Source organism: Helianthus annuus, chromosome 2 (assembly GCF_002127325.2).
Source record: "Helianthus annuus cultivar XRQ/B chromosome 2, HanXRQr2.0-SUNRISE, whole genome shotgun sequence".
NCBI lineage: Eukaryota > Viridiplantae > Streptophyta > Magnoliopsida > Asterales > Asteraceae > Helianthus > Helianthus annuus.
The window spans coordinates 125558855-125580907 of record NC_035434.2 but is presented as its reverse complement, the minus strand read 5'-3'; the positions used below and the strand labels follow the sequence as shown (position 1 = coordinate 125580907).

Genomic DNA, 22053 nt, shown 5'->3' with positions numbered 1-22053 from the left:
GCAGACCTGACCGTCGCGGAGAGGGCAAGTCCAGCCGTTTGTGTGAAGAGACCAAGACATGCTTGCATCCGGTCCCACGGATGGCGCCAATGTCGAATCCCCAAATCCCTGAGGTGGTTCAGAGAGTTTGGCGGTACTAACCTTAGATTCGGTGAGCTCCGGTTCAGGTTCGTCATCTCTTTTGTCACGGTGACAGTTCCTCTTGCGGAGTGTCGGATCCCAGGCTGCATCCACATGAAACTCTAGTTAGAGGGCCCGAGGGGGTTCACCCCGTGGGCACTCCGACGCTCAAGTCAGTATCTTGTGTGGTAAAGATGTTATAAGTGCAAGTATAATTTATATAGAGGGAATAGAGGGACATGAGTAATATGAGAGAAGAGGAGGAAGTAGTAACCTCAAGTGGTGGGAGATGTAATCTGCCCTTTCTTTGGAGGATGGAGGCTTCCTTTTATAACAAAACATTTGGGCCATAACCCTAATGGGCTGGTCCAAGAGTGGGCTTATCAGGACATGGCCCACTCAAACCAACTAAACATACCGAGAAAGACACAAGTGGGCTCAAGCCCAGCCACCAATCTAGGGCGGTGAGCCCGGACGAGGAGCCCAAGCGGGGACCCTCGTCGTCATGTAGATTGGCCTAGAGTCTATGGGACTTTATTGCGGACCGTTGCAGGTTGGGGTCGTTATTTGTGCTAGATCTAAAAGACTTCGTGGGTCTGCATCAACACTATTGGGGAACTCGAAAATGGAAGCGGGTCGTGCTTCCAGTCATTCAGATCACACTTTGGATGATATGGAAAAACAGAAACGACGTCGTTTTTAATCAAAAGCAAACAAATCTCATAGGACTAAAGGAAGTAATTAAAACGTTTGGTTTTCTATGGATAAAAAACAAGGCAAGATGCAGTGCTTTAACGTCGAACGACCGGAGTATGAGGGTGTGATGTAATTGTATGGTTTCTTTTGGTGAACTCTGTACGATTTCTGTTAACACGGTTGTTGACCAGGTTTCTAATAAATGATTTGTTGGCTTTAAAAAAAAAAAGGAGAAAGAAAGCTTTGCCATTTAACAAAAAAAAAAAAAAAAAAAACACGAACATGGATATTATATCCCATCTGACAATGAATTCCAAATTGGTTAGACTCATTGGACTCAAGATCAAAACATGGTCTAGCCTTGTGTCTCGGATGGTGATGCTTCCCACAAGTATATAAAAACCTAAATCCCCAATTCCAACCGCAACAGTGGCCAAAAGGGTTAATGAACTGGATCGATTGGCCACAAAAGTACAAATGGGTACAAATTTCCTAAAAGCCAAAAGAAAAGAAACAGATCAGTGAGTCTAAGGTTTAGCATTTTAGTAATGTGACTACTAGGGATGAGTTCGGTACCCGGTTCGGCAAATTTGGTACCGGTATCGGGTACCATTTGCTCATCCCTAGTGACTACCACATAGCTTTCAATTTCCTTATTCCACCTGTTACCCATGATATTCCCACCCACCAGATCCATGTACAACTGATCAAAATTATCAACTAACCAAGTCTCAAGATAAAGTATAAACTTTCTGCTACAGACTCTAGACCTTATTTTACATGCTTGCTTAGTTGAAATTTTGCTTATCTAGAACTGGTTGAAAACAATACCATTGATGTGCGTTAAAATATAAAATAACACATTTGAAGGGGGTTTCCGGTCAAGCATTTTATCAAACAGAGTGTGTGCATAAAAAATTATCAAGTTAACATGATCAATACAGAAGTATCCATTACATTACATTTAAACACAAAACACATAACCTTATCTATTTTATTTGAATAAAATATAAAAGCATCACAGAAAAATAAGGCATTTGAAGTCTTGACAATTGTACTGAAATAAAGGAAACAAACACATTTGTAAAACACAAAACACTACTAGAAAAGTGGTCATTTTGCTACGAAAATTTCCTACGCAAAAAAATGTGTCGCAACTTTTGACACATTTACTACGCATTTCCTACGGAAAAAAGACCTTGATTTTTTTGGCCAATTTGCGACACAATAGTGACAAAAATACTAATTCTAAGTATTGTGTCGGAAATGCGTAGCAACTTGCTACGCATTTATGACGGATGAATTATATTTGTATTTGAATTATATTTAAATGTTTAATTATTATTATTATTATTAACTATTGCGTCGGAAATGCGTAGTAACTTGCTACGCATTTCCGACGGAACTATCATTTATTTGTTAGAATTAGATTTATATGTTAAATTCATTTAAATATTAATTGTTGCGTCAGAAATGCGTAGCAACTTGCTACGCATTTATGACGAAATATTTCTTATTATACTTGGATTATATTTTAATGTTTAATCAACATTATTATTAATTATTGCGTAGAAAATGTGTAGCAATTTGCTACGTATTTGTGATGGAAAATTTATTGCGTAGGAAATGTGTAGCAACTTGCTACGCATTTGTGATGGAAATTTATTGCGTAGGAAATGTGTAGCAACTTGCTACGCATTTGTGATGGAAAATTTATTGCGTCGGAAATGTGTAGCAACTTGCTACGCATTTGTGATGGAAAATTTATTACCATATTTTATTATTACTATACATCTCTTAAGAGTTTTTTCCCAAAACGGTGTTGGTGGAAAAGTTATTTACCAAAATGGGTGATTTAAAAAATAATTACTAAAATGGGTGTTTTTCTATATTTCTTTATTTTTAACTAATATATTATAGTTCTTCTATTTTAGGGATGGCAATGGGTCGGGTTCGGGTCGGGTATTGGTAATCCCATACCCATACCCGGTTATAAAATCACGTTCCATACCTGACCCAATACCTGTCGGGTATTTGTCGGGTAATTACCCGTCGGGTATCGGGTATACTCACGGGTATCGGGTTTACCCATTAGTTTGTTAAAAGATATACGTTCGGATTTCTAAATACATTTTTTTACTATTGTAATTATTATATTATTTTATTTATACAACAACTATTATAAATTAAAAATGTACATTACATACATATAAGTTTTATCATAAATTAATAATAAGTATATAATACTTATACACTCACATGCATATATACTTCACAACATACAAAATATAAATAGATTTTTTAACTAACTTATTAATTATCAACCTATTCTATTTTTATATAATCAACCTATCATATTTGTATTCTTTTCTTCCATCTAAATCATTATATAGATTTTTTAACTAACTTATTAATTATTATATTTTTTCTTTTTTTATAATGAAACCCATGTTAAAATAAACTGAGATCGTTGGATTCATTTTATTTTTAAATGCTGATAACTCTCCTTTACTGTTTTAATTTAATTTTTTGAGAGTAATTTTTCATTTACTATTGTCCGTGTAGTTGATTATCAATTCAAATGAAAACCCATAATATAGTGTTTCCTAAAGTTACATAAATTTTTTTAACAATCAGTGGGCAAAATATTTACGTAGATTGATTGGTTCATAATTTTATTGGCCAACTCGATACTTATTATTATTTTTTATTATCAACTTATTTTATAATAGTCACGAACAACATTTATTTCATTCAATTAATGTAAACATGAACACATGTCTTGTTTAAAAAGTAAATAAAATAAAAGGCGTTAAGAAAAAGAATTTTATTACGGTTGGTTAAAAAGTAAATACAATATAAGCACTTAATGAAATGGAATAAATCACTTTCAAATATAAACACTTAATTGAGCCAATCAAAATCTTTAGTTAAACTTCACACGGATCACCATCCTACGGTCCATTGCTCACCTAATTTTCAATCCAACGGTTTAAAATAACATCTTGAAACACAAAATCCTTGAATACAAAACAACCTCTCAAATTCACGCACACCCCAAGATCCCTGCCCCCACCCTTTTTGCTTCAGTTCAACTACCGGCGATACAAGGTTCCGGCGATACCAGGTTCCGGCGATACGAGGTTACGGTGGCGTGGTGGAGAGTACCGATACCAGGGATAGTAAAGTCTTGTAGTATTTCATACACATGATTGATTCATCTCTACGCATTTAAGCATTCATATAAATTATTATCATCCTCTCTTTCTTGCTTTTGTCTTGTCCTTCTTGCTTTTCTCTTATCATCCTCTCTTTCTTGATTTTGTCTTGATATGTCTAAAGAAGAAGTGAATTTCTCTGTGAATGTAAATGGTCATTCTAAAGTGCCTTCAGAGTTTCGGTCCCACAAATGGTCATTCTAATTTGTCTGTGAATGTAAATGGTTATTATAATTTGTCTGTGAATGTAAATGGTCATTTCGGTTCCACAAATGGTCATTCTAACTTGATGTTTTTTAATGCTCGGAAGGTGTTCGATGATTTGCCTGAATGAAATGGAATTCTTTTCTCACCACTTTAGTTGATGATGTTGTGTCGGTTGCTGATGTTGAGTTGCTGAGTTGCTCGGAAAGTGTTCGATGTTGGTTTCGATTCTCCAGAGCTGAAAAATGAGATAGGTGTGGGTTAATGTTATTGAATTTGTTAAAGGAATATGTAATTTTATTTTCTTTTCTTTATGTTAGTTGATTTTATACATTTTTTGTTTGTAAATTTGTATAAATTTATGATTAATGTTATTGAAATTTTATAGTTTTTAGTTTTATTTGCTTTTGTATTCGATCTCTCGGATGTTTTATAAATAGAATAAAACTAGAAAAAACATTAAAAATTTCGTGACAATTGTGTAGCAAAAATAAAAAAATTAACTTCCGTTAAATGGGTAGGAAAATACGTAGAAAAATGTGTAGCAATTTCTTACAGCCCTTTTCTGTCAGAAATGGGTAGGAAAATGCGTAGAAAATGTGTAAAGAAACTAGTTTCCTACGAGTGGTTTAACTACATATGCATTTCGTCACAAATTCGTAGAAAATTAAATTTCGTGACAATTGTGTAGCAAAAATTAAAAATTAACTTCCGTTAAATGGGTAGAAAAATGCGTAGAAAATGTGTAGCAATTTGTGATAACCCTTTTCTGTCAGAAATGGGTAGGAAAATGCGTAGAAAATGCATAAGAAACCAGTTTCCTACGAGTGGTTTTCCTACATACGCATTTCGTCACAAATTCGTAGAAAATCGCGAGTTGTGACGCATTTCCTACGGAAAATGGTGTCAGAAATTTTAATTTTTCTAGTAGTGAAAGGTTCCTAAGAAATCACTAGTTAGGACCTTATATTGGTTGTGGAGATGGTACCACACGCATTCGAACTACAATTCGACCTGATTTTCTTGAACTTTTGATACAATCAGCCATTTCTTCATCGGATTTTAAAGTTATCCAGTCACCATCTTCATCGAGGTATTTGAGCTTATAAGTCTTGTCACTTAACTCTAACTTCTTACCAATTTCTTTCTTAATATTTACAAAGGTTACTTGCGAGATAGGGAGATTGAATTTGATCATATCATCTTCATACTGTGCTTTTATGGTCAGCTCATTTTTGTTTAGGTTGACTGTTGATGTGTCCTCAATTGCCCCACTTTCTTCTTCATTTGTGTTGACTTGAATAATGGATGAATCATTTCGGTTTCTCTTCACAACATTTGGTCCGGGCCACTCTGGGATCTTAAGTTCTTTAACTTTGCGTTTGAGTGTAGATAAAGAAACTGTAGCACAATATCAAGAAAAAAGATTTCTTAATGTTCCATAGATCAAAGTGTAGTAAAAGATTTTAATATATAAGATTATCATTGATTACCATTTAGATCTTTTGCAGCATCTTTCATGGTTTTTCCAAATTGTTTCTCAATGACTTCTCGAGGTAATACTTTTGGAGTTGTCTTGCACGTCACCTTGGAAGGTGCTATGAAGTCCCCATCCGTTGGTTTCTTTCCTCTTTCGGGTACTTTCGACATTGGTGATGAACTTTTTTCTTGACAAATCTTGAGCTTTTGAGTTTCATCGTTTGTAGAACTCTTAACAACAATAACATCTAATTCGTCACCTAATTCTGCACCAGAGGCAAACTTGAATCCGGGCAAACACCTTTTTAAGGTTAAGAGTAGGGCCTCCAAATGGATAACATAGTTTGAATGTTGGGTCCACATGAATTCAAAAGCGTAATTAAAATCACCGCTGTCATTACTCCTCAAGCATATTGCAAGAGCACTAGTTGAACTAAAAAAGTCATCATCCCAATCTATGAACTTAACATGACCAAGCTTAGAAATATAGCGTGCTTTATAATCCTGAAGTGTCAGCAAATGATGTTCGATCGCGCGAGGGGTTATATCACCAAATCTAAAGTATGGCTCAAGATCATTACATTCATCTTCTGTCACAGCATAAAGATATCCAGTCAATTTGATCGCTAACAATCGCTTTGTTTTACTGTCCTCCAAAGAATATGGAAAAGGCGCATTATTTGTATCCTCATAAGGGATCCAAACTTGAGCTAGAGCTAAGTTATGTGTTTCACATACGACCTTTAGTGCCTCTTCAATCTCGTCCTTGGTAACTTCTAGGCCACTTATAGCCTGTCTTAGAATGGTAAACATCAAATTTTAAACAGTACCACATAGAATGAAGAAGATCATCACTAGTTACAGGAAGATTAAATTTATTGTTGGTATTAAATTCTGTTGAAGCACAAATGATCATTTTTTTATAATTAAATTGGAAGGGTTACCTTGTATGGTGTTAATGTATAAAGTATTGTGTTTATTTTTGTAATTTGTTCTATTCTTTTGTACCAGTTTGTAACTTTATTATCTATTTAAGGTCTGCATCCTCCTGTTTGAGGTATGCGAATCATTCTCATCAATAACATGGTATCATACGCCAATTGATCCTTCCCCTCCCTCTTCCTCTTCGTCTTCCCTTCTGCTCTTTGTCTCTTCCCCTTTCCGGTGAGACTATGGCCTCCTCATCCTCCTCCGATGCACCGGTTTCCCTCAATACAATCTTCCATATGCTCACAATCAAATTAACCTCTGCTAATTATCTCATCTGGAAGCATCATATGGAGCCGATTCTGGCCTGCCAAGACCTCTTGGCACACATCGATGGGTCCTCCCCTCCTGCTTCCGAAATTCTGGTTGAAAACAAACCTACTCCCAACCCTGATCTTGCAAAGTGGTGCTCTAATGATAAGAAAGCAATTCTGATTCTTCATGCCAGCCTAGCCTTTCTGAAGAAGCTCTTGCTGAAGTTCTTGGACTCTCCACTGCACATGCCATTTGGATGGCCCTCGAAAATGCCTACAGTAACACTTCAATCGAACGGGTTCAGAATCTGAAGGACCAACTCCGCCAAATCAGCAAAGGATCTTCTTCTGTTGCTGAGTTTGGTCGAAAATTCAAACTTTTGTGTGACCAATTATCGGCTGTGGGTCACCCGGTCCAGGAATCCGACAAACTACACTGGTTTTTGTGCGGTCTCGGGTCTACGTTTGAGACGTTTTCCACTGCTGTCAGGGCTTCCAAACCTGCACCCCAGTTTCGTGATTTGCTTGCTCAGGCCGAAAGCCATGAGCTCTTTCTTCGGTCCATCCACGGCGCGTCGAACACCCCTACTGTTGCATACCAATCCCAAACTAATCGCTTCACTCCTTCTCGGGGTCGAGGGGGTCGCTCCCGTGGGTCAACATCTTCTTCGGGTTCGAACCGTGGTCGTGCAAGAAGGGGCCCGCATTGTCAACTATGCCGTGTCGATGGTCATTTTGCCAATCGTTGCCCGAACTTGGCCACGTTTGCTTCACAGAGCATGAACCATAATCTTAATGATGATCTTGCTCGCGCCTTTCATGCCCAATGTAATGTCATTCCGGGTATACCGGATTGGACAGCTGACACCGGTGCAACTGATCACCTTAATAAAAATTCCAACAACTTAAGCAATGCCACTCCAGTTCCTCACGGCACCAATGTTACATTCGGAAACGGTAAATCTCTTCCCGTCACCCTTAAAGGTCATAGCACCATTACACCTAATATTCATCTAAATAATGTTTTGGTTGTACCGAATCTGGTTCGCAACCTTCTTTCTATAAGTAAACTTACGACTGACAATAATGTGGATGTTTTGTTTTCTCAACCCAACTTTTATATTCAGGATCGGGTGACGAAAAGGGTGCTCGCCCAAGGTCGGTGTGAAGATGGCCTTTATGTGTTGAATAATGGACCGAAGTCTTTTATTGCTGCTTCAAGTTCTCCTTTAAAAGCATCCTTTGAACTATGGCATCTTCGTTTGGGCCATGTATCATTAGATACAATTTTGCTTCTTAATAAAAAAGGGTGTTTAAGTCTTACATCTATCTTACCAAAACCTGTTATTTGCTCATCTTGTGAAATGGCTAAAAGTAAGCGCATGCCCTACCAGTTAAATGAAAAACGTGCTACTAATCCTCTTGACTTGGTCCATTGTGACCTTTGGGGACCGTCACCCATAATGTCCGTTGACGGCTATCGCTACTACGTCATATTTGTTGACGATTCGTCACGTTTTACATGGCTATATCCATTAAAAAGCAAGGCTGACTTTGCCCCCATATTTATGGTGTTTATCAATTTTGTGCAAACTCAATTCTCTAGAAAAATCAAAATATTTCAAAGCGACGGGGGCACGGAATTTACAAATAACCGTGTTAAAAAATTATTGGAAGATAATGGCACTCTCCATCGGCTATCTTGTCCTTATACGCCCCCTCAAAATGGGCGTGCCGAAAGAAAGCATAGACATGTGGTCGAGACCGGACTGGCGCTTCTATTTAACAGCAACATCTCACCATCCTTTTGGGTTGATGCCTTTTGCACTGCCATATACATTATTAATCGGCTTCCTACTAGTGTATTGAATGGCCGATCCCCATTTGAACAATTATTCAACATGCTTCCGACATATGAAAATTTTCGACCGTTTGGGTGTCGTGTCTATCCCTATCTTCGTGACTATTCTGAAAACAAACTATCTCCAAGAAGTTTACCTTGTATTTTCTTAGGCTACGACACTCGATATAAAGGCTATAAATGTCTTGAACCAACCACCTCTCGCACGTTCATTACTCGGCACGCACGATTTGATGAACAAGCTTTCCCATTTAAAGCTGGCTCAACCTCAAATAATGTTGACACTCTACCTTGGTACACTTTCACCAGTGACACACCTATTGTTACTTCCAATACTACACCTACCCTACCTAAAAACCCTCCATGTGGCCTATGTGAAGAACCCACTGTAGCTACCCAAAACTCTCAAACAACACAAAATCCTCAACCCACCCCACCTGCCACCAACCCTACTCCTTCGGCCCAAACCCCAGCAGCACAATCTGCCCCTTCCACCACTTTGCAATCAGCCCATCACCCTGGCTCAGATCAGGCTCCATCCGTTCCACCTTAGCCCAACACCACCACTCCGCTTGATCCTCACCAAACTACCTCCTCTCACCCTATGACAACCAGATCAAAGTCGGGTATATTTAAACCCAAACATCGGAATTACCTAGCCCACACTCAATCACACCCCCTTTACTCCACACTTTTTTCTGAAGACACTCCCAAAACCTATAAAAGTGCCCTCAAACACAAGCTCTGGCACGATGCTATGAATGATGAATTAGCGGCTCTCGCCAAAAACAATACCTGGTCTCTAGTTCCCAGACCTACCCATCAAAATGTTGTTGGGTCTAAATGGTTATTTCGGATCAAACATAAAGCGGATGGAAGTATAGATCGCTACAAGGCGCGTCTTGTTGCTCAAGGTTTTAGCCAGATTCCGGGTTTGGACTTTCATCATACATTTAGTCCGGTTGTTAAAGCATCCACAATTCGTATTGTGTTATCCCTTGTTGTCATAAACAATTGGCCCCTGCATCAGTTGGATGTCAATAACGCCTTTCTGCATGGCCACATCAATGAGACTATACTTATGGAGCAACCGCCTGGGTTCATTGATCCTCGATTCCCCAATCATGTTTGTCGGCTCAATAAGGCCCTTTATGGCCTTAAACAAGCACCTCGAGCCTGGTTCCATAGGCTAAGCACCTTTCTTCTTCACAATGGATTTACTTGTAGTCGAGCCGACACTTCGTTGTTTATTTTCAAACGTGATGCATGCATTATGTATCTACTAGTGTATGTTGATGACTTGATACTTACAGGGAATCAAATCTCAGTCCTCTCCGACTTCATGGCTAGCCTTCACAAGGAGTTTGCTATCAAGAATCTTGGCCAGTTAAACTACTTTTTGGGGCTTGAAGTTGTCTACACGCCTAATGGGTTGTTCTTAAGTCAAACTAAATATGCTCATGATATTCTACAACGTGCGGGTCTACTTGATTGCAAGCCTTCTCACACTCCTCTATCTCCCAATACATCGTTTACCAAAGACGGGGTCCAGCTCAAAGACCCAACTACATATCGATCTCTTGTTGGTGCACTTCAGTACTTGACTATCACCAGACCAGATCTCTCGTATGCTGTTAACCAGGTCAGTCAGTTTTTGCAAAACCCCACTATTGAGCATTTCACAAATGTCAAACGCATACTGAGGTACGTTAAAGGGACAGCTGCGTTTGGTCTTTCATTCACTCGCCCGCATCGCACAAACATTATTGGCTACTCGGATGCTGATTGGGCCAGGTGTATTGACACTCGCCGCTCCACGTTTGGGTACTCTATTTTTTTGGGAGGCAATCTTGTATCATGGAGCGCTAAAAAGCAATCCACTGTCTCTCGCTCCAGCTGTGAATCGGAGTATCGTGCGATGGCTAGCACCGCTGCTGAACTAGTTTGGATATCTCACCTTTTACGAGAGCTTAATGCTCTACCGCCTGATCGGCCAACCCTTTTATGTGACAATAAAAGTGCTCTTTTCCTCGGTCAAAATCCGGTCTCCAATAAACGTTCCAAATACATTGATCTTGATTATCACTTCATCAGAGAACTTGTTACATCAGGCAAGTTGAATACTTGCTTTATTCCAACCAAGCTCCAGGTTGCGGACATCTTTACTAAAAGTCTCTCACGTCACCAATTTGAGTTCTTTCGTGACAAACTGGGCATTCGTCCACCACCATTTCGCTTGAGGGGGGATGTTAATGTATAAAGTATTGTGTTTATTTTTGTAATTTGTTCTATTCTTTTGTACCAGTTTGTAACTTTATTATCTATTTAAGGTCTGCATCCTCCTGTTTGAGGTATGCGAATCATTCTCATCAATAACATATGGTATAAGATCTTGTACATAAAACACATCCAGACCAACTTTCTGTAAATAGAAGTAGCGAACGAGAAAATTATCATATGGATGGAGTCGTAGGTTTTAAAATATAGAAGTACTGGAAAAGGCAATTCCTTTGATATGGTTTTGTTGAATCTCACAAACACGTACCTTTAGTGCCTTAACTGTATCTAAAAGGACAACCCCCAACCAATTTTTAGACTCGTCTAAAGTAAACTCTAGAACACCAAGACAATTTCCTTGAGAAGGGAAACAAATAGGAACCATAACTCTAGTGTTTAATTTTTCTTCATCCCACCACACTGGTAGAAAGTCCGGGAGTTTATTCACATTTGTCAGACAATTCAAGAATGCAGTTCCTGCTCCACCACGTATGATCATTGGGTCGTTTCCATTGTCATGTTTATCCAGATCGATATTGAATTTATACCTCACAGAATATAGTCTATACTCAGCGAACTCGTGGCGAGGATGATCGACCGCAAATGGTTGACCTGAAGTTGAAAGCACCCATCTACCGCCTAATTTTACAGGTGCCCAGAACTGAGCAAAGTACCCCCAGGATAGTCTAATATTAGAAAGTGCATATCTGATCTTGTCATGAATCAACAGAGTGCTAAGATCAGCTGCGTAAAACACCGAAAACAGAACGTCATTATTATTGATCATAGAAAATGCAAATTTTATCATCTAGTGAACCATATTAAGAGGAGTGCCAACATCCGCTGTGTAATATACAAAAATAATTACCAAAAATAAAAAAATAAATAAATAAAAAGCCAGCAAGTGACCTGAAGATGAATTATTTTCACATCCTTCAGATTCGCTCCAAAAAACCCATGGATTCCTACGAGATTTAGGTTCCCAGTGATGAAGAGAGTTTGGAGAAAAAAATTGAAGGAATTCAGAAAGCTCTGAACTCATATCTCAATTTAGTTGATTTTGTTGACTAACACTCAACAAATGAACGCCACACCACACGTCTAATATATATAAGATTGCATAAACAAATTGAGTTGACCTTTTCAGTTTTTTCTTTTTTTTTTTTTTTTTTTGAAAATATCGAAAATAGCCTTTGACCAAACATTTTTTTTCAAAATTTGTGAAACGGCTTAAGCAAATCCTTTCAAGTCCCACCAATCATCCCTGATTTCCACGTATCCGACAATACCTGAAACGGCTCTGAGCCGTTTCAGACGCGGTCATTCGTTTGAAAGTTCTCAGCCAAGCCGTTTCAATTGGCTTGTCCGTTGAGCTGGTTCAGTGGATGGCTTGTCTTCCGGAGCCGGTTGAAAGATCTCAGCTGAGAACTTTTCACAAAACTCAAGGCGTTTCATTTGGCTCAAAGCGCAAGCCGTTTCAGCATAAGTTGAGTCGTTTCCGTACAAGCGAAGCCGGTTCAACCTAACCTAAGTCATTTCAGCAAAAGTTATTTCCGTACAAGCTAAGCTGGTTCATTTGAACATGTGCCGTTACAACGTAAGTTGTGCCGTTTTCCAACTAAGCCTTTTCAAGCAGAAGTTGTGTCGTTTCCGTACAATTCTAACCTGTTTCAAGTATTTGTGCTCTATATTATGACGAAAATGTTATCCAGATTCAAGTATTTGTTAAATAAGTTCTGTAATTTTAAATTTGCAGGGCTGTGCTCACTTGTTTTGGTATAATCAGAAGATTGTGATAGTATGAAGCATTGTAGGTGTCCAAATAACATAGAGACTCTCTGTAGGTCCCTTTTCGCGGAGGATAACGAACCTAAACCTTGTTATACTAACCCACTAGCAAGTGCGGAATCCAAGCTAGTAGGCAAACCGGGATGAAGCAAGTAGAGAAACAAGCACACAAGATTTCACCGATTAACACCACTGTATTAATACGTATGAAGGTTCCGGTTACAAGCACAATGTTTACAAAACCAAAGATGTAAACTCTCAAGTGTGTGTGTGTGTTTCCAGCAGAATGCTCTCAAGCTCTCTATCTCTTGTCTGTGTGCATTCTTTGTGGGAGTGTCTCCCTGAAAAACAACACACTGCATGGGTATATATACCCAGCCCAGGTTGTCTATCCCGAAGGATCCGATAGATGGTCCGAAGGATCATCTATCGAGGACAAGCCATTCGAAGGATGAGCAGGGACCTCGAAGGATGATCCTTCGAGGTCTAACAGTTGAACCATATCTATCGACCATCTCGAAGGATCAAGAGTATCCTTCGAGTCTATCCTTCGAGGCTATCCTTCGAGACAGACTAACATATCAAACATATGTTAACTGTTGGCCAAGTCAATCCGGAGGATGGTTGACTTGGTCAACTTACAGACTACCGAGGACATCGTTTATATACAGACCGAATACAGACAAAGTACAGACACAAGTGCACCAACAAACTCCCCCTTGGCTGTAGCTTTGTCTTTATCTTCTATAGTTGTAGACTCGTCTCGAACTTCGACGGTCTTTGGTCTTCGAGTTACCAAAACTCTGATGTCCTTTCAAGTCTTCAATGTCGGAGGATCTTCAAAGTCTTCACGTCTTGAAAGCAGAGAGTGTATCAACAAACTACCCGTATCATGTAGGAAGTGTGTTGACAAACTCCCCCTTAACATAAGCTCCCCCTTGGGCTATGCTCGTGAAATACTTTAACTTTATGAAGTGAGATCCTTGTGGTGTTGATGATGGCCAGCGGCAACTCGATCATCTTCATCAGTTGAGCGCCTTCTCGTCGTGTCTTCATTCCAAAGTTTGTCATCGACCATGTTCTCCTAGCCTTTAGAATCTGCACATGCAAGAAATCTAAACGCGTAATGAGAACAACTGCTTGGAATATAGTATAAACAAATGACACACGAATGACCATGTTACAATCAAACACCGTCCGACAGTTTGAAAGTTTAATAAATTTGTCAATTTTAGTTTAACTTTCAAAACTTGCAAATTTCGACCGTTTATGAAGATTTAGTCAGTTCGGTTTTCGTTCAGGTTTCAGGTAACGAAGACTCGAGTTCCAACATCGTACGATCGAAAATAAAGTAGAAAGAAAATCTTTTTGGCTTTTATAAAGTTTATATTAAAACACTCCTAAAATCTTTTTGGTATTTTTGAATGAATTAAAAAGGAAACAATTTTAATATCCTTTGAGTGTTATCAAACGACATCACCGCTAATGTCGTGCTGATATGCACCAAACGACGAAACTGTTTAAAAGAAAAACAATAAAAGTTAAGCAGTAAATAACTATATACAGACATTCTTTTTGCGAGTTTCGAGGGTAAGAGAATCATATCAGTGTACGGTCATGCCAAAACACTCTTGTTGTTCAGTTAGTTAACATTAAGATAAGCATCCTATAACAATTATCGGTATTGTTGTCCACTTAAGCTCAACTCATCAGATGTAATCATGTTTAGAGGATACGTTAATGTATGATTTATACTTACCGACCGGTGTTCATCCACATCACGACACATTCCCGTATCAAGGTATGCACGAGGGTTCATCTTACCGGTGAGTATACCGATTATCATCTGTTTGACCGTATAAATTGTGAGATACTCACTTATTTTGATTTGAAAACAAGCCCTATGTGATATAATCACTTATTGATGAGGAACTTGATTTTCGTATGCATGAGGGCACAGGTGCAAGTCCGTGAACAGGTCAGTACTTCCGTACAGCAGAGAGACGAACTTGACACCCGGATAAATGTGATATTTTATCACTTATTTGATTTGGACATGTGATTGTTTATCACTTATTGAGGTCGAATGCAGAATGTAATATGTACACGTATGTATAGTATCATGGAAGATCTAGACTTGCGTCCCCGTTATTTTTCGGTAAAAGATACAACCATGATACCCAGATGATAAGCAGCATAAAGACCGAATATCTCAGAACCTCAGCAATCTATCAAACGAAATTTCGGTACTAAGACCATATGCCAATGAATGGTTCCCACCTGGTCTTCAGTCGATTAAGATTTATATCACCCTGCACACTTTAAAATGATTGTGAGCCTACCGATACATCTTATATAGAGCTGCTTATCGTTTTTCATTTAAGGTTTTAAAGAGGTTTGGATAGACCACTGATGTACTATCATTTTCTCTTTTGCTCGCCAGGAAACTCATTTTTGATTTTCTATTGTTTTTGTGTTTTTGAAATTTTTCGATGTTTTTGTATTTTCCGATTTTTTTTGGAATTACTCCCCCTAAAATCAATAAACTAAGACAAATTTAAAAACACACAAAGGTATTTACAAAAATGATTTTCCGATGTTGGTTTACTCTTGCTTGACCTTAATGCCATTTACCAATAATAAGAAGTCAAATCTAGATTTGTCAAAACCTTTGGTAAATAAGTCGGCACGTTGGTCATCGGTGTGGACCTTAACAACATCGATTAGCCTTTTCTCAAAGCAATCACGTATGAAGTGATATTTGATTTCGATGTGTTTGGTCTTTGAATGCTGCACAGGATTTTTAGTGATATCTAAAGCAGCAGAATTATCAACGTATATAGGAGTAGTTAGGAATTCAAAACCGTAGTCCCGCAATTGTTGTTGGATCCAAAGAACTTGTGAGCAACAACTTGAGGCAGCAATGTATTCAGCTTCGCATGTTGATGTAGCGACACACGTCTGCTTCTTGCACTGCCATGTGACTAGGCGATTTCCTAAGAACTGACATCCAGCCGTTGTGGATTTACCGTCGATTTTGCATCCGCCAAAATCAGAATCACTGAAAGCTACCAATTCAAAGTTATTATCCCTAGGGTACCACAGACCGGTGTCAGGGTACGCCTTCAAATAACGAAAAATCCTTTTGACAGCTGCAAGATGTGAGGCCTTCGGGTTAACTTGATATCTGGCAAGCAGGCACGTTGGGTACATTATATCTGGCCTTGATGCTGTGAGGTACATAAGGGATCCGATCATCGCGCGATAGTATGAAGGGCTAACAGGTTCACCCTTCAAGTCAGGAGTTATTCCGTGATTAGTTGGCAATGGGGTACCAATGGGCGTTGCATCGGACATCTGGAACCGGCTCAAGATGTCTCCAACATATTTAGTCTGATGGATGAATATCCCAGACTCCGTTTGTTGCACTTGTAGGCCCAAAAAGAAGTTCATTTCCCCCATAGCACTCATCTCGAACTTATCCTGCATGATGCGCTCGAAATTCCTACACAAAACATCATTAGTAGAACCAAAAATAATATCATCAACATATACCTGTACCAGAAGAAGATCTCCATCTTGTTCTTTGATGAAGAGAGTACAATCGATAAGACCTCTTCGAAAACCGTTCTCCAGCAGATATGTAGATAAGGTTGCATACCAAGCTCGTGGCGCTTGATGAAGACCATAGAGAGCTTTGTTGAGCAACCAAACCCGATCGGGATGGACAGGATCTTCAAAACCTGGAGGCTGTTCGACATATACCTCTTCTTCAACCACACCATGTAGAAATGCACTTTTGACGTCCATCTGGTAAACTTTGAATCCTTTGAATGAGGCATAAGCCAGAAAGATCCGAATAGCTTCCAGACGTGCAACTGGTGCATAGACTTCGTTGTAGTCGATCCCCTCAATCTGACGAAAACCTTGAACGACTAAACGAGCTTTGTTCCGAATAACCACTCCACGGTCGTCTTTCTTGCATTTGAAGACCCATCGAGTGCCAATCTTCTTGTAGTTCTCAGGTTTTTCAACAAGCTTCCAAACACCAAGCTTGTGAAATTGCTGTAATTCTTCCTGCATGGCTTCAACCCAAGCACTATCTTTCAATGCTTCTTTCCACGACTTTGGTTCTTCTTGTGACACGTAACACGCGAAGGACCAGTCATTTTGTTGGCCAGATTCTCTTATAGCTGAATACAAACCAGCATTCCGGTTGTTTCTCAGCTGATTACGCGTCTGCACACCGCGATGGACATCTCCTATGATATTCTGCTGGGGATGGGTATCGTGAATCCTCATTTCAGGATTATCTGGCACACGAGCGTTGATACCCAAATTATTCAGATTAAGATCAACAACCAACTCTACACCTGGACTGTGGGTAGAAGTGGATGCATTCCCTTCAGCAGTATCTATATTCTGCGTATGAGGTGTATCACCAGAGGCACCTTGAACAGGAGCAGCTGGAGCTGAAGATCCTTCGGCTGCATCATGATATTCATCATCTTCAGAAGAGTCATTATAATCAGCAGCATCTTCAAAAACCTCATTTTGAACCATATTGTTGACTGACGTAGAAGCTTGAGGGTCAACAACAATAGGTCTAACCAATGGCGAGACAGCAGCGTTGTCACTTTCCAACAACATTCGAGCCGCTGCTGATTCTTCGTCAAAGGTTGGCAGATTGAAGGAGTCAAATAGCCCATCATAATCGAACATCCACGGATCACCCGGAGCCCTAACAGGACTCGTGTACCTTTGAACCCTAACTTCGCTCCATAGCTCAATCTTTTTGGTAGCTAGATTCCAAACGCGAAAATTCGGAGTAGCATATCCAAGGAAGAAACCCTCGATAGCTCTTGCACCAAACTTTCCATCCGGCTCAATCATAGTACAAGGAGCCCCAAACGGTTCAAGGTAAGAAAGATCCGGTTTCCTTTTCTGAAGGAGTTCGAAGCAAGTCTTGCCATGTCTCTTAACTGTAAGAACTCTGTTCAACGTGTAGCAAGCAGCCGATACAGCCTCTCCCCAGAATTGAATAGGGAGTTCCGACTCTACTAACATTGTTCTTGCAGTTTCTATAATCGTCCGATTCTTCCTCTCAGCGACACCATTTTGTTGTGGAGTATAACGAGAACTGTACTCATGAAGAATGCCTTTAGAAGTACAAAACTCATCCATAACTTGATTCTTGAATTCAGTTCCATTGTCGCTTCGGATCCTTTTCACTTTCAACGTATAGAGATTTTCTAACATTGTAAGAAGATCCTTGAGGATGCCAGGAGTTTCACTCTTGTGTGCCATAAAAGATACCCAAGAAAATCTAGAGTAGTCATCAGTAACCACTAAACAATAAGCATCACCAAACGTTGTCTTGTGCTTCATAGGTCCAAATAGGTCCATATGAAGACGTTCGAGAGGCATGCTGACAGTGTTGATTTTCTTCAAAGGGTGAGACTTCTTTGTTTGCTTCCCTTTTTGGCACGAGACACAGATATCTTGTAAATGAAAACTTCTTACAGGCACACCATTCACAAGATTATTCTTCACCAAATGGTTCATCTTTCTCAAGTGAATGTGTCCCATTCTTCTGTGCCAAGATATAGACTCCTTTTCTGTGGCTTTTGAGACAAAACAAGTAACTTGTGCAGATGTTGTAATCGCTTGGCTCATGTCGAGAATATAAAGATCATTAACTCTCGGAGCCGATAAGAGAATCCATTCTTGTGGAATTTTGAATCCAGGCTTCAGCACATAACAGCCAGCGTCATCAAAAATCACTGAGAACTTTTTATCGCAGATTTGCGACACACTCAGAAGATTGTGATCAATTTGCTTCACATAATTGATCTTATCAAAGCACACGATACCATTGGAGATACTTCCTTCTCCAGTGATGTAGCCACCTTTATCACCTGCAAAAGCAACATACCCTCCTCTAATATTTCTCACGTCGTATAGGAGCCGTAAGTCGCCAGTCATGTGCCTGGATGCCCCACTATCAACAATCCAATGACTATTAATAGTTCCTCCTAGAACATCCTGCACATGTCAAGTAAAACATCAGTTGAGAATGGGGACCCAAGCCTTAGTGGTCTTGGGTCGTCCCTGAGCATCACGAAACGTGATATCAATCTCTTGATGGTTTTTCAAAACAACTGCTCCCCCTGAATTGTCACCCTTTTTAGGTAACCAAGGTTGTTTTTGCCTACCAGATTTTGAAGATTCTGGTTTTGCAGGTTGTGACATACTTGGTTCCTTCTGAACTGTTTTAACTTCAGATTTTAAAGCTTTTTCAACAGTTTTTATGTTCTTACGTAGTTGTTTAGTTTCTTGTTCTTTTACAGTTCGTTTATCTTGTTTAGGTGAGACTGACCGACGTTGAGGGTGAACTGTTTCAGGTGGAGTTTTCTCAACAAATTTCTTCTTTGGAGCATTTGGGCAGTTTCTGATAATGTGCCCAATTTCTCCACATTTGAAACAAGTTCTCCTTTCAACAGACTTAGGAGAACTTGATCGACTACCAGATGTTGAGCCTGTAGAACCTGAGGTACTTGCTCTTTCATCACACCCGTTTGTGTGTTGGGTGTAATTGTTATCACTGTTACGTTTCAAAATCTTGACTTGTTGTACAAAATCAGTGTTTGATTTGTTTTCAAAAGTCTCAATTTTATCTGTACCTTTTGATGCTACAAACTTAACATCTTTTCCTTTCTTCATGTAACGAGCTCCTTTTGATTCAACTTTAGCCTTTGGCTTTGGAGCTCGTTGTGGTTGTTTACCCTTAGAAGCAGTAGGTTGTCGAGTGGTTGGAGATTTTTGATTACCAAATTGTTTCCTAATCTCAGCCTTAGGAATTGGATCACATTGTGTTACCACAATTCCCGGAAGTGTTTTTCCCAAAAATTTGTTCGTATTGTCTTCAAAGACTTTATCAATCAAGGACTTATTTACATTTTTAATTGGAAAAACATGATCTGAGTAGATTTCATTATCTCCAACCAAAGTGTACAACACATTACTGCTTTTAACAGTAGACACATCTTTCTTATCGACTTTGACAGGATCAATCACTTGCTTTTTGACAGATGAAACCTCAGGAGTATCAGGATCACAAAGGATGTGATTCTCTCGTGGAATATCTACTCCTTTCATCTTGCTAAGTGATTTATCCTGATCACTTACAGCCACTTCTGATTCATCATCCGATGTCTCATAGTCCTCGATAATTGGAGGACTTTGCTTCATGGATGGTGAAGTTTCTTGTTCCTTAGAGGCTGTGTTTGAAGAATTGTCCGGTTTGAACCCTAGGCCAGTAGAAAATTCCTCAAAGTTCAAAGGCACACTGGGTTCATACCGAGGCATTTCTTCTTCATCAGGCATCTTGGTATAGTTGCTCATCAAAGGAGGTGGACATGCCTTATACCCAACTCCTTTCACATTCCCTTTCAGTTGTTGAACGTCAATTATGTGATCAAGCACAAATCGGGAGTTAGAATAACTATCCAATTTCTGTTTGATCGCATCATGCTCGCATTGGGCAATGGCTAATTGCTTCTTAGTTTCTTCCACAAGGTTAATGTATTCGTTTATACTTACTTGTTTGTGGTAAACTACTTTGTTAACCTCGGACACATTTTTCTTTAATGTTTCTATTACAGATTTAAATTCTTTTTCATTCCGGGTTAAAGCCATGTTTGCCTCTTGGCATTTCGACAGTTCAATAACCAAATTCTGGTTATGACTATGAAGCTTTTCTGATTCAAGCTTCATCTCTGCACATGAGTTACAAATACTAGGGACAGGAGGTTCAGAATTTACCTGACTAGTAGAGGCTGAACCATTTGCCATAAAGGCAGTTTGAAAAGAAAAAGCTCCATCTTCAGAAAAAAACTTTTCCATTTCCGTTGATGTAGCAGCAGCCTTCCTAATCAGAATTGATTTCTGACATTTAAGCTCATCAGCTTCATTCAGAAGATCCTGAATATCTTCACCTTCTTCCTCCTCATCCGGCTCTGAGTGATTATCCCCAGAAACAGAGTCTTCTTCATCCGAACTGCCAGAATAACCAGAACTGTCATCGCTCCCAGAAGATTCTTCTTTATGAACATGCTCGATGACCTTAGCATACAATGCAGTTCCACTTCCCTGATCACCTTCACCAAACTGAACTGACCAGTCACATCCTTCATCAGCTTGAACAGCCAAAGCCCGATTGTGATTGATAGATCCAGGCTATCCCTGATTGTTATTCACTGCCACCATCCTCCGTTCACGGTTTTCTTGTTGGGCATTCACATTTGTCTGGTTTCTGAAAGGGTTGTGATTGCCGTGTTTTGTTGGTCGAGTGCACTCACGTTTAAAGTGCCCTTTCTCGCCACAGTTAAAGCACGTGACGGCATTAATATCAAACCCATACTTCGTGTTTTTCTTTCCTTCCAACGAAGTTCTTCCAGTTCTAGCCATGAAATCTTTTGCCCTTCTAACCGCACTAGCAAAAGCCCATTTAATATCCATCAACTCCATTTCTTCCTTGTCGATCTGATCATAATCTTCATTGGTCATATTGATGTTTCCAAGCTGACCAGCTACCAAACCACAGTATGCACTGACCATGGTGTTGATGATTTCCATATGTTCCTTAGCAACTTCAATACTAAGGTGTGAAAGATTTGAGTTGTCGACTCGGATTGTGTGATGATTTTGGGGTTGAGGTTGAGGATTGCTTGTATAGTGAGCTTGCTGTTGTTGTTGTTGAGGTTGTGGTTGTGGCTGTGGTGGAACAGGAATGTAAGACCTCGGATCGAATTGAGGTTGTGGTGGAGCAGCTGTTGATTGAGGAAATGGAAAGGAACTTGAACTTGTATTGGACACAAATGCAGTCTGCAGCTTAGGTTGCTGTTGCTGAGCTGCAGCGGATCTTGCCAAAGCATCGAATCCTGGAAGATACATTTCTGTATTCTGAGGAGCTGGAGCACGCCTTGCTTTCCTAATTTCTTCATCATTTTTATGTTCCAGCTTCTGAATGAATTCGTAGATGTTGACTTCATCTAGAGCTTTAGTATGCTTCAACAACTCAATAAACGAACTCCATTTTGGGGGTAGGGCGTCAGCAAACCTATTAACCATATCTTGTTGAGTAGCTGCCACCCCATAAGCACACATT

At 39.5% G+C, this 22053-nt stretch overlaps 1 protein-coding gene across 1 annotated transcript; it reads right to left on the bottom strand.

Annotated features, from left to right (window-relative positions):
• Window positions 1–1785: 1785 nt before the first annotated feature.
• Window positions 1786–12203, bottom strand: LOC110894955 (protein NLP7-like). The gene is made up of 6 exons (XM_022142217.2): window positions 12006–12203; window positions 11365–11840; window positions 11197–11241; window positions 5732–6513; window positions 5172–5639; window positions 1786–1909 (listed from the first exon to the last, which is right to left on the bottom strand). Exons 3-5 carry the CDS (start codon window positions 11226–11228, stop codon window positions 5203–5205), a joined length of 1251 nt encoding a protein of 416 aa, XP_021997909.2. The 5' UTR covers window positions 11229–11241; window positions 11365–11840; window positions 12006–12203; the 3' UTR covers window positions 1786–1909; window positions 5172–5202.
• Between the last annotated feature and the right edge of the window lie 9850 nt (window positions 12204–22053).

Bases quoted from the DNA above. Each gene is read 5' to 3' on its own strand.
- LOC110894955 (XM_022142217.2), bottom strand. From the start codon at position 11,228: ATGTGTTTTATGTACAAGATCTTATACCATAT. The intron at 6,514-11,196 runs GTTATTGATGAG...TACCATTCTAAG, and splicing joins TACAAGATCTTATACCATAT to ACAGGCTATAAGTGGCCTAG. The intron at 5,640-5,731 runs GTAATCAATGAT...ATTGTGCTACAG, and splicing joins TGCTGCAAAAGATCTAAATG to TTTCTTTATCTACACTCAAA.